A 25,042-nucleotide genomic window follows, 5' to 3' on the forward strand; every position below is an offset into this window, starting at 1 on the left:
GGGCCTTGGAGGTGGGAGATGGGAGGGTAGGGAAGGAGGAGGAGAGGTGGTGGTTTACTTTCTTTGAAGGTAAGAGGCTTTTTAAGCAACAAATTTAAATGCCACTCAAATTATCTGCTGTTCCTGAACAAGGGCCCTTCTCAGCTTAAGCCCCTCACTCGCGCAACTCATCTCCTAACTGGGTTGGATTCCTAGCCACAGTGTCTCCACTTCCTCTCCCTTCCCCACTCTGCTGTAAGAGGTGCCCCTTGGGCATCCTTGTCCCCCTTCATTGGGCGGCCTTTCTGGGAACATTAACTTCCCTTATTTCGAGCCTCCCCATCACCAGAGTCAGGCAAGGACTGGGGGGGGCAGGTGGGCATCGGACTGCACCAAAGATTTCTGGGCTGTGTTATGCAGAGCAATAACTCTAAATGGATGGTGGCTTAGATTGGCTGTGAGTTATTTAACCAACAATAGATGTTTATGTATATTTTTTTAGAACTTGTTTTTATTAACAGCCTGAAAAGGAGGAGGATGGGAAGATTTATACAGTAGGAGGAGAGTTAAAAGGGACAATTAGAGGAGCAGAAAGAGATATTGAACAAGGAATTGCAGAGGATATTTTAACACACAATCAAAGGTTCTTGAGATATTCTCTGAGCAGACAGAAGGTAAAAAGCAAAATTGGCCCATTATGAACTGATGGTAGGGAATTGGTGACATAGGATAGAGTAATGGCTGATTGGTTAAACAGCCATTTAGAAGCTGACTTTTCAAAGAGAAGGAAGATGGGACTGGTGTTGGAGAAGAGGCAGACGGAGAGTAGATAAAGACAGGGAATGACTGGGCTCACACATGTAGGGAAGAGAGAGAGACAATCTCCCTGTTTCTATACTCTCTGGTGCCCTTGGGGAGTCTTCCTCTGCTGAAGGTCCAAGAAGATTCTACATGGTCATTGTTAATGCAGCATATTTCCAAATCGGGGTCCACTTTGTTTTTCTTAGTATTTGTTCCTTATTAGCACCAAAAAAGCAATCCAGGGGTTATTCAGGAGGAGGTGGCATATATTCCAAAAGGTTACTTGCAAGACAGTGTCTCATATCACCACTGGAGAGCTGTGGACCTCCAAAATCAGTGTCCCCCCCATTGATCCCTCACTCCATCTGGAGGCACCCTACAGGCTTGGCAGCTGCAGCTTCAGCTTATATCTTCTCAAAGTCTCAGTAAAAAGAGAGAGAGAAGATTTTGAAGTGGGGATTCTTAGCCTTATGTTTGTGTCATGGATCCTTCTGATGGTGTGATGGACCCCTTATGGGAACATTGTTTTTATTTTATATTTTTATTTTAAATTTTTTTTATTTATTTAAGGCAATGGGGTTAAGTGACTTATCCAAGGTCACACAGCTAGGTAATTATTAAGTGTCTGAGGTCGGATTTGAACTCAGGTCCTCCTGACTCCAGGGCCGGCACTCTATCCACTGCACCACCTAGCTGCCCCCAGGAATAATGATTTTTAAATGCATAAAATAAAATGCATGGGATTATATAAAAAAATTTTTAAGAAACAAGTTCATGCACCGACCTACTTCATAAAGTAGTGATTTAAGATCTAGAAACATGCAAAGTGTTTTGCAAATTTAAAAGCACTGGAGAAACACTAGCTATGATTATTGTATCAGAGACAAGATTCAAGCCCAGGTCTTCCTGACAGCAGGACCAGGACTCTATCCAGGATCCTACACTGCCTCTGATATGACCAGCTGCTATTTGACAAGTCTCCCTTAAACAACGTCTCCAAAACCTAGCTAATGAAATTTGTTTTGCACGTCCATGCATATTTGTAATGGTTTTTATTGTTCTTGTCTTCTCAGAGAATTTGAAATGAAAATAAAATCAAGGGGGCGGCTAGGTGGTGCAGTGGATAGAGCGCCGGCCCTGGAGTCAGGAGTCCCTGAGTTCCAATCCGGCCTCAGACACTTAGTAATGACCTGGCTGTGCGGCCTTGGGCAAGCCACTTAACCCCATTAGCCTTGCAAAAACCTAAAAGAAAAAAAATCGAATTAAATAAAACCAAGTTGCCCCACCTCAGGTTTAAGACCCTTTAGGTTCTGGGGGCCCTGGACAGTGGCCTTACAGAGTGGCTGATGGTGAGCTGAGAGAAAACAGCTCATCACCAAAAGCTGCCTTCCCAGTGAGCTCTCTGCTAGCCCTAGTCATTGACCTTTCCTTCTAACCAGCTGTATCTGTTCCCTGTTCCCCACACCTAGTGTTCATGTTCCTCCCTCTGCACCTTTGCCTCTATCTTTTCTCTTGTCTGAAATGCAACCTAACCTTCAAGGTCTAACTCATTTTTCACCTCCTCGAATCCTTTCTTGGTTCCCCACCCCCAAATCTCATTCACCCTCCTCAACACTTGTCACGGCAGCCTTGTCTTGTTACCCCTTTGTTCAGTTCTTGTCTCCCCCCAGGCTGCAGGTCCCACGGATCTTGTACTCTTGAATCTCCCACAAGGCAGTGCTGCCTTACACCTGGCTCAGTGGAAGATGCTCAGCCAAGTCTCCCCATCAGCCAATGGCGGTGCTAGGGTACCTGACTCCTCAGGGGTAAACAGCACCAAACAGAAGAGTCATCAGGGCATTCCTGGGAAAGGTCAGGGGTTCTCTTGTTAATCCCATTCTTGGCGATCGGGAAGTCCCACCCTGGGGAAGGAAACGAGAGGAGGAGGGTTGCCATGTAGGCAAGTGCTTTTGATGGGTGGTCACCCTGGGGAGAAGGTACAGATAGAAAGAGAAGCAAAGTGAAGCAGAGAGCGGCTTCACAGAGACAGTCATTAGCAAGCATCCTCCACTTTGAGAAGCAGCAGGTGTCTGGGAATGGGCCTCCAGCCCGGATGGATTTCTGGGGAGCAGTCCCAATTTGTTGGCACAGATGGAAGGATCTGGCTAAACAGAAGATGAAAGTTTTGATGGTGAAATGCTGGCAAGTGTCAGTGTAGGGGAACAGGCTAGAATGCGCATCCCTGTGCCAGCTTATAGAACCGTGGAGAGGGGAGTTCCACATCTCAGAGCAAGGGAGATGCGCCATGGTAGGAAGCAGGCAGGCAGATTTAGGGGGCTGCTTAAGAAAGGGAGGTTCGTGTAGCTCCTGACCCCCAACTCCCAGTGGCAGATGGCAGCCAGGAGCATCCCCAGGGCTACCCCAGTCCCTTTTGTGCTGTCCACTGAGAGAAGAGAGGTGTTAGGAGAAGGGGGGGAGAGGGGATGGCTCAGATAACAGGAGAGAACTTCTGGGGAGGGAGATGGAGCCTGGACTGCCCCAGCCGAGAACTTTCAGGATGGCACACCCAAGAGAAGATGGCCAGTCTCGAGGGATGCCAGAGAATCTAGACCCAGACCTTGAAGCCCCAAGCTGCAAGTCTAGGAGCCTTGCCCCCTGCAGCAAAGAAAGGGCCAGAATAAGAGCCAGAGGGAGCAGCAGCCTAGAGGAAGAAGCCCTGAGTCGGGTGGGCAAGGGGGGGCCTTCACTTATCAACCAATTTGTCATCTTTGGGTTTGTTGGCAGCGGTGTCCTCTTACTGCTAAGAATGTAAGCTGGTGACTGACAAGTGATGTAATACACAGAGGAGTTGACTTTATTTCCTCTACCTCTTAGAGGAAAAGCTACTAAAAATATAACTCAGGTTCTGGGCCCCACTGCCTCGCCTCTAATAACATTCGGCCACGAGAGTCTGCTGGGCTGATGGAGCTGGGTCATTTATAAAACATTAGCATCCCTTGTACTGACATTTCACTTTTCATATTACAGGACTTACCAAGTCTTTTAAAAAAATTAATAAAGTGCTTATAGCCTTCATTTTCCCACCGAGGGCTTTGATGTCCAAACTTGGAAATGAAATAAGGAACGTAACAATATCCTCTGGTTGTAAGATGGCCAGGATTGTTGCATTGCCACCAGTTAGAATGGGGGACCCCTGGGGGTGATGAGAGACTAGATTATTTGTTCTGGCTTCTTTGTGTCTCCCTTTAGTAGAAACCAGGATTTGACTGTCCAGAACTTGAAGCTAACTATTCCTTCTTTCCCTGCTCTTTGGGCATCATTTCATTTTTCTAAAGCCTTAAGAGTTGGAAGCACCCATCCATGAACAAGCTGGATTCCCTTGTCCCAGCCTCATTTGCAAGAGGATCCTTTCCCCTCACTCACCCCCAGGTTTCCTACATCTTGGACTTCCTAGGACAGAAACATAGAATTCCCTGGTGACGTCTCTGCCCCGGGACATGGTTGTCCCCTTCTAGCCATGGGGACCCCCTGAGGTGGATAAGCCTCAGTAGTAGTGCCAGCTGGTCCCAGGACTTCTGGGAGGAGGCCAAAGAGGAACCAGGACCAGCCTGTTCAGCAGAGGGACAGCAGAGGCAGTGCCGACCCAGCTCCGGCAGCGAGTGGGGAGTGAATCATGTTCCCTACGAAGGAAGATCTGGAGAACAAGTGGTGTTTCTGTCTTTCCCCCCCTCCTTTCTCTGGCTGTCCCTATGAGTCAACGTGCCCCTGCTCCACACGTCTCCAATATACCAGCAAGCGTGCCATCTTCTCAGAGCTGTGCCCAGGCTCTGCAGGCCCCACACAAGCCCAGAGATCTGTCACTCCTTCAAGAATGTTGGGTTAGGAAATGAAAAACAGAGCTTTCTTGTCCAAGATAAATTTTTTTTTATTGTTTTTCTCTCCCTAATTGGATTCAGTGTTTCTTTCCTCTCACACCCTCTCCGATGGGGAAATTTGTGTTTGTTGTTTGTGCAAAATGCAGAAAAAATATCAGCAACCCTCATTTGGGGGGGGAACAGGGTGAGGTGGGATTGTGCTAAGGTAGTTGGAGGGGTGCTTCTAGGCCAAGTGTTGGGCTCAAAGATAGAAATGGAAACTCGGGCTTCCTCCTGTCTCCTACTCCCTTCCCCATCTTAACTTCTTTTAACTAGAGGAGATTTTTTTTTCCAATCACTATATCTGATCCTAAAATCTCCTTAGTCTGTTCTTTGGGAGCCATAACCTTCAAGCAGTATAAGAGTGAAAGCCCTCTCAGTTCCTGAGCTCTGTCCTGGGGACCCCTTGAGTATTAGGCCAGTATCTGAGGGCCCCGCTTCCCCCTGAGATCACACCCCCTTACACTGTATGTATCTCGCGTGGACAATCGCTTGCATATTACCTTCTCCATTAGAACGTAAGCTCCTTGAGGGAAGGGATTGTCTTTGCCTTTTTTGGTATCCCCAACCTTTAGCTCAATAAAGCTCAATGGTGATGTGCTTGCCACCCCTTAGTTGGTGGTTTTCCTGCCCTTTTGCATAATCCCCTTCTCTCCCCAAGTCATAAGAAAAGTCATCAGTTGGGTTGGGTTTAATGATTGGCTATGAGTCTCCTCTCCTGTCCTCTTGCCCCACTCCTAGGCAAATTCTAGGCTAGCTGCACTGTCCACACCTGTTGGACTAACACTGTTTAAAACGGCTTCATTCTTCAGCTTATAAGCCAAACAATCATCTTCCTTTCTCCCTCCTCACTCTGTTCATCCCGCAGGGACCTGGTTCATTAGAAAACCCACAGCTGTTGGGTTTTCTTTCCCCTCCTTGGGCACAGAAGATGCTCCAGGAGATGTGAGGAGGTATTGGGGGATGGGGGGAAAGGGAGGTAGATGGGAATTCATTGCATATAAAAAGTACCCTAAGCCACTAAGAACATTGGTCCCCTGAAGTGACTCTTGCCACCTTCCGTTCCTCCACAATCACCCCCAACCTTGGACGGGGCCAGGCTCGGGTTTTGTAAGTATGGCTACCAAGTTTTTCCTAGACCAAAAAAAGAAAAAATTAGAGAACCTTTTCCCCCCACTAAAAATTCACCAATACAATCCTTAGTTTCAGCAGATATCTTTCCATATAGTTTATAAACATGATATAAGATGTACAGTTTGATAACTGAAGGGGGAGGGCCTGTGCATTTATATATATAGAAAGAGAGAGAATATATATATAAGTGAACAGTTAGGAAACCCCACCTTCGGCAAGAGCCTCACTTGTCCCAGGAAGGTCTAAATCCTGGCCTTTCATAATCTTTCCTTTGGTAGTTGGCTCCTCGGGAGCCCAGCGATGGAGTGCTAAAAGGCCAACCTTGCCTGAGATACAGGAATGTGAGAGGCCCCGACCCCCCAGAGGGGTCCCAAGGGGTCCAAGGATTGTACACAGGGCAGCCCATCCACTCTGTGGACACGCTCAGGATTTCTGTGGTCCTCATTTATCATAGAACTGTTTTGCTCCATCCCAGAAGCATGGGGTCTTTCAAACCCCTCTAAAATGAACAGGATTTGTAGAGAACACAGCTCCTGGCTGTGTATTTGTTCAGTTGTTGCTAATGAAGGATTAGCTTGTGTCTTTTTTTAAATTTTTTTTTTAATCTCCTCTCTTGGGTTGGCAGTTTCAGTGGGTGCTCGGACAGGGCCATTTGTGACAGCTGGGTTGATAACGCCTCTAATCCCCTTCCACTGTGGGTGCTGTACAGTTTGGGCTTGATAATCCACCAGGCCGTGGACAGAGACTGGCCAAAGCCTCCGCCATCCTTTCCCTGGAACTGGCAAATCCTCTGCGTAGAAAAAAAGAAAAAAGAAATTCTGTTCCTTTGTAGATAGGTGGCAGTGCCCTGGCCAACTGCCCTCCCAAGCTATCAGCGGAGGGTAACTGCCAGCACCAGGATCCACGCCAGGAGGGAGGCCCTGAGAGCGCTGCCCTTGGAGGCCTGCTGCACCCCACTGGGTGAAAGAATGGGGGTCCTCCGGGCACATTTGCCCTTCTTTTTGGGGCGTGCTGTGGGCATCATGTCAAAGCTAAACTTGTGGTGATAGTCGGGTGCATAGTCCTGGACCTCGTGGCCATTTTTCCGGACCCCACCAGCCCCCGGTTTGGAGATCTGGTTGCGATTTCTGTAGTTGGTACAGTTCTTTCCGGGCTTTCTAGAGCCCGGGCGGGAGGCAGGCTGGTGGCCATGGAGACTGTGCTGGGACCCCTTCTCCTTGGGGCCACCATGGGGAGGGTGATGCTCCTTGCGAGCCGCCCGGTCGGTGGTAGTGAGGGTATGGGATTTGAGCTGGTGCAGAGACTCGGCCCCTGTACAGTTCTTGAAGTCCTGGGCCTGGAGCAGCTTCAGATCCCGACCCTGCATCGCCTCCGGGGAAGCACAGAGGACACTGGAACTGGACCCCCGGAACCTCCGCAGCCATTCCCACAATGATCGGGCCCGGCAGCCGCAGTCCCAGGGGTTGCCGTTGAGTCGGAGAAACTCCAGGGCCCCCAGGTAGGTGAGGCAGTCCCCCTGAAGTTCAGAGAGGCTGTTGTTGAAAAGGAAGAGGGTGGTGAGTCTCTGGAGGTCATGAAAGGCCCGATGCTGCACCAGCTGCAGTTGGTTCTCATGTAGGAGCAAGCGGTCCAGGTTGACCAGTCCCCGGAAGGTGTTCTGGGTGAGTTTCCAGAGTTTATTGCCGTGGAGGAACAAGTGGCTGAGGTTGACGAGGTCCACAAAAGTGTCATCCTGGAGAAACTCAATGTGATTGTCCTGAAGGTAGAGATACTGGAGGTTGTGGAGGCCGCTGAAGATGCCTGCTGGCAGGGAACTGAGCCCACACTTGTATAGGTAGAGGGCGTGGAGTTTGGCCAGGCCCTGGAAGGTCTCTGGGGCCAAGGTCCGCAAGTGGCGGTTATCCCCCAGGTCAAGCTCCTCCAAATGCACGAAACCTTTGAAGGTGTCAGGGTCGATGAAGGTGATATTGTTGGAATAGATCCAGAGGGTGACCATAGACGGGCTAAAGTGGCCTGGGAGAAGGAAGCCAATCTGGTTATTCTGCAAGAAAATGCGCTCACTGTCCTCTGGGATGCCCTCAGGGATGGCGGCAAAGTTATGAGCCTGGCAACTGACAGTCATGGGTGCTGGGTAGCACACACAGTCAACGGGGCAACAGATGCCCACCTGGAGCTCCAGACCACAAAGGACCAGGAACAACTTCACATAGTGACCTGCGCGAGAGAAGAGAGCTAGGTTAGGGGGCTCCAGAAAGGGCAGGGAGGACAGAGGGGGGTGAAGAAGGGGAGAGGACCTGGGCGTTCTCTCCTGAGAATCTTTACCCTTGCTTTCGGATCAAGGACGGGCTCAGAAGGTGCCTGCCCACCTTCAGTTCCGTGGGTTCCATCCTGCCCCAGGCTTCAGGCTCACAGCCTCTGAATGCTGGGGAAGGCAGAGATGTGAACTTAAAGGAAACTTAGAGGCCAAAGAGGTTGGTGTGAGTGTTGGAGAAAGAAGATACAGCTCCCAAGAGGGTGGACATGAATCTGATGTGCCCACCCTACAGTGAAATGGGTAAGGCACTGGGGGAAATACTCCCCACCAGGCCCAAGGCACCATATGCTAAGGCTTCAACTCTCTAGACTTTAGCCTTGTGTTGGGAATCACAGAGCTGTAGAATTCAAGAGACAGAAGGAGCTTAGTAATCATGGAATCCAACCCCTCCCCAACGTCTCCCCAACGTCTCCCCAACGTCTCCCCTAGCTGCAGAGGTGGGAAAGGGATGGCATCAACTCTGAAGGGACAACTTGTCCCTGTTTAATTCTTGCCCTCTTCCTCTGTCCCCACTCCCCACCCGTCTCTGCATGGGGTTCCTTTGGGATTGGGGGGAAGCAGGTCCCACATAGTCCCAGCCACACCAATGTTAGGGTGAGGTTGCAGGAGAGCAGGGGCCCCAGCCAAGGCCATTGGAGATGAAGCTGCTGATCCAGAACATTCCTAAGCCTGGCAAGAGCTCCAATGCCAAGCCCCAGGACTCACCCTTGGCCACAAATATATCAGGGGAAGAATATCTCAGAACCAGAAAATATCAAGGGACACCTTTCCTGGAACAGCAGCCCAAGACGACTAGCGGAATCACAAGGGCGCTTACCGCTAGCAGGGAAAGATGATGGCTGATCCCCAGAACTGTTGCTGTCTCTCTACTTCCCTGCCCCTCCCCTGTCTCCCCTGCCTCCCCCATCGTAGCCTTTGTTTTCCCTCCTTACCCTCATCCCTTGCTCCTTGACCTGGCTTCATCTCCCTTGATGTTCAGCCTCCTAGCTGGCCCTGGCTGTCCAGAGCACTTCCTCTGTAGCTCTTTCTCTAATTGGACATTAATTAGGCATTCGTTAATGGATCCTTAAAATAATTTATTTTTCGGATGTGTCCAGCCTGTGGTCTGATAATAGTCCTACACTCATTATTAGACCAGCCTCATTACAAATGTTCATCATTACCTGCTCTTTTCCAGGGTGGATCAGTGGTCACTGTAAGTGGAGATCTCCTCCCATTGCATTATTAATGAAGGAGGGTTCTTTCTTTCCACAGAATTTCCTTGTTAGGCAGACTTAGGGGGGGAGGGGGGAATTCCAGGACCCTGGTCTCACTCTCCTCCCCACACCCCCACTCCTGGAACAGCACTTCACTCTTAGGGGACTGGTCAGAGGGTGCAAAGATGTTTCTGGCAGCAGCCTGGGGAGGCAGGAAGATCAGGGTTTCCCCGTCTCCATTTCATAGATGAAGAAACTGAAGAGAAACCCCAGGTTTTATTGAGTCCTTGCAGCCAGGCAGTGTCTGGACCTAAATGCTTCCTTGGATGATTCCATCGTAGAACTCTATTTACCACTTTGGTACAGATCTGGAATTTTCATCTATAGATGAAATTCCAGAATGGAAATCCCCTCCACCAATGTATTTTTTTTTTAGTTTTTTTCAAGGCAAATGAGGTTAAGTGGCTTGCCCAAGGCTGCACAGCTAGGTAATTATTAAGTGTCTGAGCCCAGATTTGAACCCAGGTACTCCTGACTCCAGGGCCAGTGCTCTATCCACTGCGCCATCTAGCCACCCCTCCACCAATGCATGCTAGCAACCTACCCATCTATAACTTCATAATCCTAGAGAGTTGTCTCTATGGAGGTTATTTAGATTGTTCATGACATTCCAAATGAACTGGCCATTCTCCCTCCAGGATCTCCTCCATGGAACTGCCCCCATCCCTGGAATGCTTCCCTCTCTCCCCCACCTCCATCTTTTGGGATCCCCAGGTATCCTTCAGGGTTCAACCCAAATTCCTTCCCTAAAAGATGGAGAGTCCCCGCCCTTCTTGCTAATGTTCTGATGAAATGGCTTCATTTATATCTGCTTTGTGAATGTTTTGTTATTTGAGGGGTAACGAATTGAATGTGGATCCAAGGAGAACTGTATTCAAGTCCAGAGTCAAGCCCATACTGACTGTGAGACCTAGGCCTCACTTGGTCCTTAGAGTAGGTGCTGATCTGTATGGGTGAAGGGACTTTCCTCATCTGGGAGGTCTTTCCATCAAGGCCCAGGTTTTTTCTATATAGATGTGTGTTCATTCTAGTTTGTTTCTCCAGTGCCAGCCACACTTCTGGCAATTCTTTGGTGCCTAACAAACACTGATTGAATGAATGAATGAATGAATGAATAACAGCCTGGAGCACAGGTCTTCCTGACTCCAAATCTAGCTCTCCGTACCTACCCCACACTGCCTCCCTCCAAGTTTAATGACATTTAAAATATGTGCATTTATAGAAGGAGATGGGAAAGGACTCCACTGAAACAGGCAACTCCCACTTCCCATCTAATCAGCACCTTCTCCAAGGCAAGTTGGGGTGCTCAAGTCATAGAATCAGGAACTGGAACATGGGTCTCCCTGGTTAGGGGTCATGGGGACTTTATAGAAAAGTCACCATTTATGTGGGTCTCTGCTTGGCTTCCCTCCTTCTCCAGGGAGTTGCCTCTTTACTGGTGCATGATGAGACTATCCATAGTCTAAGAGTGGGGATGGGGCAGAGGGGAGACTCAAAAAAGTCATTGGTTCCCCCCCAAGTGACAGACAAAGCCAGGAGCTGAGAACCTGAGATGACAGTGAGTCCCCCCAAGAAGAGAACTCTGGTGTCCCTCCTGCTTCTCAAAGTTGTCCACTCACTCTCTTTGGGGAAATTGTGTTGATCAAGTGAGGGGTGAGAAGCAGCACTGCCCCACCCCTGCCCCTGACCGTGCCCTTCCTGGGCTCTCTGGGACTCCCATCAGGTACAGTGGCATCCCTAAGGAGGTTTGAGCCCCTTAAACTCCAAAAAGTATAGGTGGGTATAGCTTGCCTCTCCTCTCTCTCTGCCGCCCCCCTCGTTTGCTGCAAATGGGCTCATAAAGCCTTTTTGCTCCCTCCCTCCCTTCTTACTTCCATCTTTTACTCCTTCCCTCCATTCTTCCCTCTTATCTTTCCCTCTCTCCCTCCCTCCTTCCCTCTTTCCCTCCCTCCTTCCCTTATCCTTCCTTCCTTCCCCTCTCTCCTTCCCTCTTTCTCTCCCTCCTTCCCTCTCTCCTTCCATCTTTCCCTCCTTCTTTTTCCCTCCATCCTTCCATCCTTTCTTCCATCGCTCCTTCTTTCCCTCCTTCCTTCCCTCCCTCCTTCCATCCTTTCCTCCATCGCTCCTTCTTTCCCTCCCTCCTTCCCTCCCTCCTCCCTCCTTCCCTCCCTCCTCCCTCCTTCCCTCCATCCTTCCATCCTTCCCTCCATCCTTCCATCCTTTCTTCCATCGCTCCTTCTTTCCCTCCCTCCTTCCCTCCCTCCTTCCTCCTTCCCTCCATCCTTCCATCCTTTCCTCCATCCCTCCTCCCTCCCTTTCCCTCCTTCCCTCCATCCTTCCATCCTTTCCTTCCTTTTCCCTCCCTCTTTCCCTCCTTTCCTCCATCCCTCCTTCCTTCCCTCCCTCCTTCCCTCCCTCCTTCCTCCTTCCCTCCATCCTTCCATCCTTTCCTCCATCCTTCTTTCCCTCCCTCCTTCTCTCCCTCCTTCCCTCCATCCTTCCATCCTTTCCTTCCTTCTTCCCTCCCTCTTTCCCTCCTTCCCTCCATCCTTCCATCCTTTCCTTCCTTCTTCCCTCCCTCTTTCCCTCCTTCCCTCCATCCTTCCATCCTTTCCTCCATCCTTCCTTCTTTCCCTCCCTCCTTCTCTCCCTCCTTCCTCCTTCCCTCCATCCTTCCTCCTTCCCTCCATCCTTCCATCCTTTCCTCCATCGCTCCTTCTTTCCCTCCCTCCTTCCCTCCCTCCTTCCTCCTTCCCTCCATCCTTCCATCCTTTTCCTCCATCCCTCCTTCTTTCCCTCCCTCCTTCCCTCCCTCCTTCCTCCTTCCCTCCATCCTTCCATCCTTTCCTCCATCCTTCCTTCTTTTCCCTCCCTCCTTCTCTCCCTCCTTCCTCCTTCCCTCCATCCTTCCATCCTTTCCTTCCTTCTTCCCTCCCTCTTTCCCTCCCTCCTTCTCTCCCTCCTTCCCTCCATCCTTCCATCCTTTCCTTCCTTTTCCCTCCCTCTTTCCCTCCTTCCCTCCATCCTTCCCTCCTTTCCTCCATCCCTCCTTCTTTCCCTCCCTCCTTCTCTCCCTCCTTCCCTCCATCCTTCCTCCTTCCCTCCATCCTTCCATCCTTTCCTCCATCCCTCCTTCTTTCCCTCCCTCCTTCCCTCCATCCTTCCATCCTTTCCTCCATCCTTCCTTCTTTCCCTCCCTCCTTCTCTCCCTCCTTCCTCCTTCCCTCCATCCTTCCATCCTTTCCTCCATCCCTCCTTCTTTCCCTCCCTCCTTCCCTCCCTCCTTCCTCCTTCCCTCCATCCTTCCATCCTTTCCTCCATCCTTCCTTCTTTCCCTCCCTCCTTCTCTCCCTCCTTCCTCCTTCCCTCCATCCTTCCATCCTTTCCTTCCTTCTTCCCTCCCTCTTTCCCTCCTTCCCTCCATCCTTCCATCCTTTCCTTCCTTTTCCCTCCCTCTTTCCCTCCTTCCCTCCATCCTTCCCTCCTTTCCTCCATCCCTCCTTCTTTCCCTCCCTCCTTCTCTCCCTCCTTCCCTCCATCCTTCCTCCTTCCCTCCATCCTTCCATCCTTTCCTCCATCCCTCCTTCTTTCCCTCCCTCCTTCCCTCCATCCTTCCATCCTTTCCTCCATCCCTTCTTCTTTCCCTCCCTCCTTCTCTCCCTCCTTCCTCCTTCCCTCCATCCTTCCATCCTTTCCTCCATCGCTCCTTCTTTCCCTCCCTCCTTCCCTCCATCCTTCCTCCTTCCCTCCATCCTTCCCTCTTTCCCTCGCCCCCTCCTTCCCGGGCCCGGCCCCCCGGCTCCAGGCCCTGCCCCCCGGGCTGCGGGGCCTCTGGGCTCCCGCTGCCGCCCCCCTCGTTTGCTGCAAACGGGCTCGTAAATAAGTGACAGCTCCCAGCTGCTGGGAGTTATGGGCTCCCGGAGAGTGACAGCTGCTTCCCGTCCCCCCCGCCCCCCGCCCCCCGCTCCCGCCAACAGAACGTTTCCAGCCCATAAAAATCATCGCAGATCATTGGCTTCGTGCATAATCGGGTTAGGGGCGGCCGACTCGCCGCTTTGGGGAGCTGGGGGCCGGGCCCCGCCTCGCCCTGCCCCGGCCCGTATGGGAGCAGTCCGGCATGGGGGGTGGGATCTAGTGGGGGGCAGGGCTCTCGTGCCCTCCCCTCAATGTCTTTTGAGCTAGGAGGGGGTCATTTCATCCAACTCGCTCATTTTATAACTGAGGAAACTGAGGCCCAGAGAGAGGGCCCCCTGTTCCGAAGCTCACACAATCAGTGGATTGACAGAGAGAGAGAAAAGGAGGAGAGGGGCTTGGAGGCAAGGGGAGAAGAGGGGAAAGGGTGGGGGGAGAAGACAGAAGAAGAGGGGAGGGGAGGGCAGGAAAAGAGGGGAAGGAGGGCATCCCCCAAACAGTTCCCAAAGCAGTCGGGGGATTTGAACTCATCCTGTTTGACACCAGACCCACCGTGGCTGTCTCCTAGGACACAGCTGAACGTGAGTTTCAAGGTCATCTATTCCAGGCGACTGGAATAAACCTACATCCCCTTTACAAGATCTCCCCAAGCCTTGTCCCCCATGGCCTTTGCTTGGAGACCTCCAGTAATAGGCAGCTAATTGCACCTTGAGGCAAGTCTATCCACCCTGGGACAGCTGAGAGAAGGAGGAATGTTCACGGAGCTCCTACCTCCTTCCCAACACAGTCAGGTCTGTTCAATAAGATCAAGCAAATACCTCCTGCTGGAGAACACCTTGCTAGGGACGGTGCAGAAAAAGATTAGACCAGGGTCTCTGTGCTCTGTCAGTTCACAGTCTAATAAACTCAGAGCCTCTGGGGGGCTGGAAAGATTTTAGAGATGACCAAGTCCTTCTCTCCAGCCTCTTCATCAAAAGTTCCAGCTCTGCCTTTGTTCATGGATGGGGTGTGTCAACTTCCCTTCAGCTTCCCTGTAACCTTCTGCACCAAAGTGGCCCTTGCTACCAGGGTCACTACTGTTTTCTCCCATTAGGACATAAAAATCCTAGAGGGCAGGTATGGCTTTGATTTTGTATTTGGCTGCCCAGTGCTTAATAATTGGTGCATGTGAACACAATACATGTTTTTTCATTCACTTATTCATTCATTCATTCATTCATTCATTCATTCATTCATTCATCCTTTCATCCATCTAATGAACTCCTTTTACAGAACAATCAGTTAGCAAGCATTTATTGAATGTTTACTATGGGCCAAGCACTGAGGACAAAAAGAAAAATCCCAACAGTCCCTCTCCTAGGTGGCCCAGCTAAAAAGGGCACCAGGAGTTCAAATCTGGCCTCAGACACTTAATAGTTATATGATCCTGGGTAAGGCATATCAGACCCTATTTGCCTCCGTTTCCTTATCTGTCAAATGAGCTGGAGAGAAAACCCCAAATGTGAACAATAAAAATTTTTTTTAGGCTTTTGCAAGGCAAATGGGGTTAAGTGGCTTGCCCAAGGCCACACAGCTAGGTAATTATTAAGTGTTTGAGACCAGATTTGAACCCAGGTACTCCTGACTCCAGGGTCGGTGCTCTATCCACTGCACCACCTAGCTGCCCCAATAAAAACTTTTTTAAAAGGATTGGCAAGTCTTAGCATTTGGAAGCTTTTTTTTTTAAAGCTACTAACCTCCTGAGATGGACCATAATAATCATCCTCATTTTGCAAATGAGGGAGTTGAGACTCAAGAAAGTGAATGATCTGCTCAGGGTCAGACAGTTGGTCATCTGGGGCCATATGCATTTATAGTTTCCAATCCAGGACAGTTCCCTAGTGTCTGAGGTTTACTTTTCCTTAATTTATCTAGTCCTACATTCCTAAAGGGCTGGTGTGACTGGGTCACTCATCTACTCAAGGAACTTCAATGGTTCCCTGGTGCCTTTAAAGAAAAAGCTACAAGCGCCAGTATCTGACATTTAAAGTCTTTCCCTGTTGGCTCCAATCTATCTTTCCAAGAGAATTTACATATTACTCTTCCTCCTACACTGAATCTTTCAGCCAAATGGGCCTACCTACTCTGCCCGGTTCAGAACACTCCTCCAGTCTCATGTCTTTGTTCAGTGGCTGTCATCTCATGCTTGACGGTTTCTCCCTCTTCCAACCTCCAGTCACTGCTTAAGCTCAGCTCAAGGGTCACTTCTTCCAAGAGGTTATTCCTGATTCCCAGAGTCAGAATGGTCCTCCCCCAAGCACTCTATATATCTCTTTTATAGATCGTAAATTTGCTTACCCATGAATACGTTGAATTATTCCTGTGGTAGGAACAATGTCTCCTAAGGCAGGTCTCTGCCACATAGGTTGGACGAGGGTTTATTTATTTTTTTGTCCAGGTGCTGATTCTTGAGCTGCTAGCTCAGCATCCCAGTATCTCTAAGGACATAGAAGGCCAGCCCAAGAGAACAGAGCTCCCTAAGACTTCGGAGGGTTTTATATCTCCATGGAGATCATCATACTCTGCCCAGTTGATCTGACCAATATGGAGGCAAGAAAGACCCTCATCCATCCAAACCAAGTAAATTTTATGTTAACTGTTAAGTGGGCTACAAGAATCTCATCTCATTGCTATCTTAAACCTACATTACAAGGCTGAGTCATATCTGGCCTATAATTACTCAGGAATAATAATAATGATGATGATGATAAAGATGATGATGATGATGGTGGTGATATCTAGTATTTCTATAGCTCCTTTAGGTTCACAAAGCATTGTACAAATATAACATTCCTGGGAGAAAGGTGCTGTTATGATTACCATTGAGCGGATGAGGAAGCCAAGGCAAATAGAGGTTAAGTGACTTACCTAGGGTCTCACACAATGAATGTCTGCGGTAGAATTTGAACTCAGGTCTTCTTGACTCCAGGTCCATATCCAGCATAATGGCAGGCACAAAGGAGTCATTTAATAAATGTGTTACTGAATCAACAGGGATTTAGAATCAGAAAGACCCAAGCCCCAGATGTTTCTTCCACTTCTTTATTTTTTGAGTCTGTGTCCTTGTAAATATTTCTCAAAATGGGCATCATAGGATCATAGATGGAGAAACGGGATCTGGTCTGAACCCTCTCATTTTACAGGGAAGGCATCTGAGTTCTAGGAAAGGAAAGTGAAATGAGCAGGCTACCAGGTAGTGAGGAGCAGAGCTTAGATTCGAACCCAGGTCCACAGACTCCAGGATCAAACCTCACTACACTACATAGAATGGTGTTTAATGATGTGAGGCTCCAATGAGATGATTCAGGCAAAAAGCTTGCAGACTTTCTAACTCTCTATAAACATCAGTTATTATTAGGAACCGGCAGGACTCACACTCTATTGGCACAGTCTCCCTTCCAGAGCTCAGGGTCACCTCCATCCCTTCAGTAGAAGTGACTTTCTGTCTCTTGTCTTTTTGTTTTTCTCTCTTCATCTCTCTCTTTCTCTCTTTCTTTGTCCCTCTGTCTCTATCTCTCTTTGTTTCTCTCTGTCTCTTCTATCTCCCCTCTTTGAGTCTCTTTTTCTGTCTGTTTCTCTTTTGTACTTATTTCCTTTTCTGTCTCTCCCTCTTCTCTCTTTCTTCTATCTCTGTCTCTTTGCTTCTCTCTTCTGTCTATTGAGAACAAGAGAGAGACAGAGAGAGAGGAGAGAGAGAGAGAGAGAGAGAGAGAGAGAAGAGAGAGAGAAGTAATATAAAATAGAGGATGAACAGGACTAGGAAAAAAGCCCAGAATGGGGGTGAGGAAGGATACTGGGTTTGGAGAGCACTTCTGCCTAGGGAATGTGGTAGGGTGGGTGGAATGGCTTTCTGGAAGGGCCTCTTGGAGAAGGAGCTAGATGGAGGGGAGGTAGGAAAATTTTCCTAGTGGAAGCCAATTTCTATATAGACATGGAGGTAGAAGATTGAAGGCAAGTTGGCCCACCAAAGATCATCCAGCTAGTTTAGTCATCAGGGCGACTCACACAGGTCCCCCTTCTCTCCCTTCCTGGACACCCAGCTCGTGTCATCCATCTCATCTGTCCCTCTGTCCTCAGAGTGCAAGGAGGAGGCCTTGAAGGACAGAGCCAATGAGAAGAGAAGGGGATGCTCTAGGAAGAGCATGCATGAGTGCCGTCACGGGACTGGAGGAAGTGATTAGTATGGCTATTGCCTTGTCCTATGAGGGAAAGTTTGGAGGTAATTCCTGTAAGAGGGAAGGGACTGGACTAGATGCTCCTCTGAGGGCCACCATGGCTCAGAATCTTCTCTGTAGCACTATCAGTGTCTATATCAAAGATCCTAGAAATGGGCCTGGATGGGCCTCATTTTACAGAGGAGGAAACTGAGACCTCAAGCAGTGATGACCCTTGCCCAGGGTCAGGGAGGCCAGTAACAGAGCCCAGTCTCATATTCAGATTCTCTGGCTATTTTTCTTTGTGATCACTGTCCCTCACTGGTTGAAATCAAGGGTTATTAGATTCCCCACCCACCCACCCCGGCCTGGCCCTTCTTCAATAAGACATGGCCAGAGAGGACCGTGGGATCTTGAATTTAGACCTGGAAAGTTCTGAAGGATTCTTTAGTATAGTTTACAGGTGAGGAAACTGAGGCCCAGAGAGAGCCCCAAGGGGCTTGCCCACAGTCCCACAGATAGGCAATGCCAAGCCATAGATGAAAACTATTATCTTCTGACCCCAAATCTGGCAGAGTTTGTTTCCAGAGGGGCTGGGCTACCCTAGGTCAGCTCCAGCAACCACAGGGGCTTACGTGGCCCACCTAAAAGTACATACTTGTCTGCATCTTTCACCCGCCATGGACAGAGCCCTGGATCCGCATTCGAAAGAGTCAGGTTCGAATCCCCACTTTGCCTCTTACCACCAAGTGACCTTGGGGAAGTTCTTTCTCCATGCAAGGATTCAGTTTTCTCATCCGTAAAATGAAGGGGCTGGACCAGCAGGCCTCTGGAGTCTGGGCCAGCTTTAAATCCCAGAATAAACACACACGCTGTGGCTGTGTTGACCTGTCTGATTAGCGGGCAAACATTTTACCTGTTTTAAAGCACTAACCTTGGAGAGGAGAGCTCTCATGTTTCCCCCTTCACTGCCCTAAGTAGAAAGACTGCTCTCCCCCAGTGGGTCCCACGTGATCTCCTCTCCTGCCCACCCCCCCACACCCTCCTTGAAAATTGGCCGGGTCTCACCTCCTCTCGTCCTGATCTTGGCTGGGTTCCTTCCCAGACTCCCCCTGAGTTGGTGGGCTTATCTGAGGCACTCCTCTACCAAGATGGAAAGATAGGGAGACAAACAGACAGAAAGGCAGACAGACAGACAGATAGACAGGCAGGCAGACAGGCAAATAGACAGACAGGCAGACAGATAGACAGATAGACAGGCAGGCAGACAGGCAAATAGACAGACAGGCAGACAGATAGACAGTCAGGCAGATAGGCAGACAGACATAGGCAGACAGACATAGAGAGAGACAGACAGATAATTAGGTAGACAGACAGATGATAATTAAGCAGATATACAGAGACACAAGACAGAGAGATAAGAAGAGAGAGGTATAGAGACAGTCAGAGATATAGATAGATGAATAGATAGATAGATAAGATAGCAAAATAGAGTGATGGAGGATGGATTTAGAGATAGAATAGAGATATATAGATAAAAATGTGGATAGTTAGAGCTAGAGATGGATATGGGCAAAGAGGATAAGGAGTTCTCAATTTGCTGTTCAGTTGTTTTTCAGTTGTATCTAATTCTCTGTGACCCTACTGGAGATTTTCTGCAAGCAGGGTTATGTGACTTGCCCAAGGTCACACAGCTAGTAAGTGTCTGAGACCAGATTAGAATTCCCAGATGAGTCTTCCTGCCCAAGGCCTACTTCTCTCTCTACTGCTCCACCAAGCTGAACCCAGGTGAGTTGGGTTTGATCCTGTCTTCCCCTTCCCTTCATATTAACTATTTGTGTGACCTTGGGTAAATTATTCTATTTTCCTGGGATCCAGTTTCTTCTGTCAAATGAGTGGCTGGGCTTGATAGTCTCAGTGGCCCTCCTACCTCCAAGTCTATAATTTTTCATTCTTGTGGGTGAGATAAGAAGATGTTGGCTGGAAGACAGAATAACTGGGCAGGTACAGAACTGATTGGATGCCTAAATCCAAAGAGTAGTTAATAATATTTCAAAATCAGCTTGGAGGGAGGTCTATGGAGGAGTGCCCCAGTTATCTACCCAGATCATGTTCTATTCAAACTATTTTTATTAATGATATAGATGGAAGCATATAAAAGGGATGGGGCTGGAGGGGCAAATGTACCCAAAAGGTTGTTTCCTGTGGGAGTTTGGGTAACCTTCTTTCAGGACTGGGCCCTTCAACATATATAGATGGAATACTGCATACATTTCCAGATGAAACAGGATCTAGAAACATCAACAGACTTGAAAATCACACCCAATTCTAGGCAGATGAATATGTATGCAAGAGGAATAAATGTAAAGTGTCTTACCTATGTTCAAAAACTAAATCTGAAATAAGAATGAAGGTGACACAGAGCAACATCAGTTCATGTGAAGATCTATAGGTGTGAGGAGTGAACTGTAAGTTCAATATGACTCCATAGCATGTATGGTAGGTCTAATTATGCCACATTATGACCTATATTAATGCCAAAACAAACTGACATTAAGAAGGTATAATGGCCCAATTGACAAATGGTCAAAGGATATACAAAGGCAATTAACAGATGAGGAGATCAAAGCAATCCATGGTCATATGAAAATTGCTTTAAATCTTTACTTATTAGAGAAATGCAAATTAAAGCATCTCTGAGGTACCACCTCTCAGACTGGCTAATATGACCAGAAAGGACAATGATCATTGTCCATACACATGTCCATACACATTGGAAGGATTGTGAGAAATCTGGGACACTAATACATTGTTGGTGGAGCTGTGAACTCATCCCAATAGGCTGGAGAGCAGTCTGGAACTACGCCCAAAGGGCAAAAAAATGTGCATACCCTTTGACCCAGCAATACCACTCCTGAGTCTATACCCTGAAGAGAGGATGAAAAAAGGTAAAAACATCACTTATATAATAATATTCATAGCAGCCCTGTTTGTGGTGGCAAAGAATCAGAAATTAAGTAAATGTCCTTCGATTGGGGGAATGGCTTATCAAACTGTGGTATATGTATGTCATGGAACACTATTGTTCTATTAGAAACCAGGAGGGACTGGAATTCAGGGAAGCCTGGAGGGATTTGCATGAACTGATGCTGAGTGAGATGAGCAGAACCAGAAAAACACTGTACACCCTAACAGCAACATGGGGTTGATGGTCAACCTTGATGGACTTGCTCATTCCATCAATGCAACAATCAGGGACAATTTTGGGCTGTCTTTGATGGAGAATACCATCTGTAACCAGAGAAAGAACTGTGGAGTTTGAGCAAAGACCAAGGACTATTACCTTTAATTTAGAAAAAACCTGATATTGTCTGAGCTTGCTATCTCTTATTCTTCATGTTTCTTCCTTAAGGATATGATTTCTCTCTCATCACATTCAATCTGGATCAATGTACAACATGGAAACAATGTAAAGACTGGCAGATTGCCTTCTGTGTGGGAGGGAAGTAAGATTGGGGAGAAAATTATAGAATTCAAAATAAATAAAATCTTAAAAAAAAGAAGGTATAATGGGGGCAGCTCAGTGGCACAGTGGATAAAGCACCAGCCTTGGAGTCAGGAAGCCCTGAGTTCAAATACAGCCCCAGACACTTAATAATTACCTAGCTGTATGACCTTGGGCAAGTCACTTAACCCCTTTGCCTTGTAAAAACCAAAAATGGGGCAGCTAGGTGGCATATGGTGGATAAAGCATCGGCCCTGGAGTCAGGAGTACCTGGGTTCAAATCCGGTCTTAGACACTTAATAATTACCTAGCTGTGTGGCCTTGGGCAAGCCACTTAACACCATTTGCCTTGCAAAACCTAAAAAAAAAAAAAAAGTAAAAACCAAAAAAAAAAAGGGGATAATGGTCAGAACAAGGGTAGTGATAGTCCTACTGTACTAGGCCCAGGTGAGACCATGTCCAGAGTATTGTGGTCAGTTCTAGATACTAATTTAGGAAAGATTTTGAAAACTGGAGCAAGTCCAAAGAAAGGCAAACAGAATGATGAGTCCTGACATTAGTTCATAAGAGAATTGGTTGAAGACTCTAGGAATGTTTAGCTTGGGTAATGATTTTCCAGGATTTAAAGGTCTGTCAAATGGAAATGGGATTAGCTTTGTTCTGCTTGGCTCCAGAGGGCAGAACTGGCCACAAAGGTGCTGGTTAGGAAGACACACACAGATTTTAGGTCGATATAAGGAAAATTCCCCCCACCAATTAAGAGTCACAGCCAAAAGTTGAGAGTTGCCTGGGAGGTCTTGGTCAAGTATAGGTTATCTGGAAAAGATGGCTTCTGAGGTCCCTTTGGACCCTGAGATTGTGTGTGTGTGTGTGTGTGTGTGTGTGTGTGTGTGTGTGTGTGTGTATGCGTGTATGCATGTGCATCCTTCTCCCTTATTATTTGGATCCCAGATCTCCTAGTGACCAAAGACATCCATCTGAGTCGGGGTCGTGGCTGTAGTCCATGAATCAGGTCACTCGTCAAAGCTCAGTGGCCTGGAATGGAATTAGGTCTGTGGTCTGGGCCTCTTGTACTCTTGCATCAATCACCAGGACAGATAAAGATGCCGCTCAGTCTGCCCGCTCACTCCTGGGCTCAGCAGACACTCCTCTCTGCCTATCCCCTTTAGTTTTCTCTACTAGCATCCATCTTTCCCCAGAGATTTCTGCCTGCCCTCTCTTTCAGTCCCTTTCACATCCCACAAAATGAACATGGCTGGGGAAGGACAGAGCACAGTACTTAAGAGCTGGAAGAGTGAGATGATTCTGTCAAGTTATAAAGAGGAAACTGAGGCCCGGAGAGGCCATATAATATTTTGGGAGGGCGGTAATCAGATTTAAGCTGGAAAGTGTATGAGATCAGATTTGAACTCAGGTCTCCTCACTCCAGGGCCGGTGCTCTATCCATGGCTGGTGTACCACCTAGCTGGGCACATAACTTTATTCCAATTTAACTATGCATTTAGAGTCTCCATGCTCTAGGCTGCATTGTCTTGTGGTTAAAAATCCAAAAGCCTTTGAACTGCATAAATGCATCTACAAGAGGTGGGAAAGAAACAAAACAAATTCAGGTAAGTACCAAAAAAACAAGAGAAAGGCACCGGTCCTGAGATTTCATTCATATTTTTAGGGAGTACCAGAAACTCCCTTTCTCTATCTATGTTGGCACCTCCTGGAGAGTTGCCTAGGTCTTTGAGAGATTAAGTGACTTGGCCCAGGTCATAGAGTCAGTATGAGTCCAGAGACAGCATTCGAACCCAGGTCTTCCTAGCTTGGAGGCCCACTTGTTATCTGCTATGGCAAACTGCCTCTAAGTTTAAATCTATACAAAAGAGAGGGGCATTGAACAGTAGAGGAATGAAAATTGGCCACTTTTCAACCTTAGTCCAACAGGATGTGCTGCCCTCCACATTCGGAAGCATCAGCCCCTGAAGTTATTCCAGGAAGCCTTTTTCCTGGCCAAGACTGGCCCTTCTGCCTTCTCCCTAGACTACAGAACCCCAGGGGAAAAGAGAAGGATCCCAGAAGGAGCTGCCATGATCGATCTCATTACTCGAGTCAACGAACCCCAGATCCATAAGATTGGCAAAGGGGAGACAGAAAGACTTGGGTTTGAATCCTGCCTCTAAGGTGTATTATCAGTGGGGTCCAACATTGTCATTAATCTGTGGGACTTGGTGTCCTGGAGCTGGACTAGATAAGGTGATTTTTCTTGGGCTTAGAATCAAGTTTGGGTCCTGTCTCTGACATGACCTGGACCACCTTAAACCTCAATTTTGTCATCTATAAAATGGACCTCATAAAGCGTTTTGCAAAATCTTGAAGTGCACAGATATAGAAGTGATGGTTCCTGTAAGGCTGGGGGACAGCCAGGGTGCCGTTCTTTGGGGAAGCCCCTCAAGGAGGAGGAAGGCATGGTTATTTCTGTTTCCCAGCCTGTTGTCATCTCCCCAGCCTGGGAGGCTCAGACTTGGCTAGCAAGAAATTAGTAAGAATTTATTTAGCACTTTTTCTGTCTGACACTATGCTAACATGCTGGTGCTGAGGAGAGAAACAGTCCCCCCACCCCACCCCTCAGGTTGGTACCTTCTTCCCTTGGAGGGAAACAAAATGTACAAACGATAATAGCAAATATTTATATAGCACTTGGAAGTTGGCAAAGAATAATACAATTATTATCTCATTTGACCTTCCTCATGGCAACCTGGGGAGGCAGGTTTTATGATGATTATTCCCCTTTTATAGATGAGAAAAATGAGGTTAGGTGATCTGCCCAGGGTAGAGATCCCCAAAGCTATCTTGTTCAAACCCCTTATGTTACAGATAAGGAAACTGAAACCCAAAGTCATCAATTGGTGGAGGAAGAATTTGAATCCAGGTCTTTTGAGCCTGAATTTATCCTACCAAGCCTCCCCAGTCACTTTCCAGCAGATCCCCAGTTAATACTCTTTCTCCCTGGGAGGCATATGCTGTCACACTTTTGTCACTCCCCCCCGCCCCAGCTTTTTCATCATTTGAGCTTGCCACATGAAAGGCTTTTAAAGAGGGAGTCTTTCATCAACTGGCAGAGAGAGAGAGAGAGAGAGAGAGAGAGAGAGAGAGAGAGAGAGGCCCTGCCCACTTCAAGCAGGCTTCCTTCCCACCAGCCCTCTCTTCGGGGCAGCACCTGCTGCCAGACTGACCAGGCTGGGCCACCCTGGCCAACAGGCAGTTGCACCTGAGTCTTGTGTGAGTAGCCTGTGAATTAGGGCAGATCTGTGCCAGTCTGCCCAGCTGATCCTTATTCTAGTCCTTGGTTCTCCTTTATCTTGAGCTGTTCTTTCTGCATGTGAATCATCTACCCATAATCAATCGGTTAAGCACCTACTATGTGCTGTTCACTGAGAATACAAAGACAGAAATGACATTGCCCCTGCCCTCCTAGAGCTTACATTCTATCAGCGCACACAAGTAAGTGAATAAAAAAATACAGAGTAAATAAAGGGTCGTTTGATGGAGGGAGATTCAGAAAAACTCATGAAAGAGGTAATTCTTAAGCTTGAACTTTGAAGGACGCCAGGAATTCTTAGAGGTAAGAGAAGGAGAAAGAGAATTACTGGCATGAGGCCCAGCTTGTGCAAAGGCTTGGTGATGGGAGATGGAATGTCATCTGTGAGGGACAAGAAGAAGGCCAGTCTGACAGGACCACAGGGAGTAATGTGGATTCAATTTAGCAAGCTTCCTGGAATCAGATCATAATGTGCCTTAAGGGCCAAGTGGAGGAGGCTGTAACATCTTGGGCTTCTTGTGCCTCCAAGCACCTGGTCCAGGGGTGGGTCCAGGGGGAGCACCGACAAATGACGTATTGACTGACTTTGTGGACCAATCAGTCATTAACTTTGAGCCTTTCAAGATTCCAAATAAAGCCAATTATCTGCATTTAGCTAATTCACTCTCAGCAGCTGCTCTCTAAAAGTCCCTCCATCATCCTTGTATTTCTAGTGGCTCCTATTACCTCTAGGATCCCATCCAAACTC

General features: G+C 48.1%; 1 protein-coding gene across 1 annotated transcript; it reads right to left on the reverse strand.

Moving 5' to 3' along the window:
- Positions 1-6,240: 6,240 nt before the first annotated feature.
- RTN4RL1 (reticulon 4 receptor like 1) lies at positions 6,241-8,031 on the reverse strand. Its single transcript, XM_074190407.1, has one exon. The coding sequence runs from the start codon at positions 7,927-7,929 to the stop codon at positions 6,679-6,681; it is 1,251 nt and encodes a 416-aa protein (XP_074046508.1). The 5' UTR covers positions 7,930-8,031; the 3' UTR covers positions 6,241-6,678.
- Between the last annotated feature and the right edge of the window lie 17,011 nt (positions 8,032-25,042).

Source organism: Macrotis lagotis, chromosome 5 (assembly GCF_037893015.1).
Source record: "Macrotis lagotis isolate mMagLag1 chromosome 5, bilby.v1.9.chrom.fasta, whole genome shotgun sequence".
NCBI classification, from domain to species: Eukaryota; Metazoa; Chordata; class Mammalia; order Peramelemorphia; family Peramelidae; genus Macrotis; species Macrotis lagotis.

Coding starts and splice junctions, on each gene's coding strand:
- RTN4RL1 (XM_074190407.1), bottom strand. CDS start 7,929: ATGACTGTCAGTTGCCAGGCTCATAACTTTGCCGCCATCCCTGAGGGC.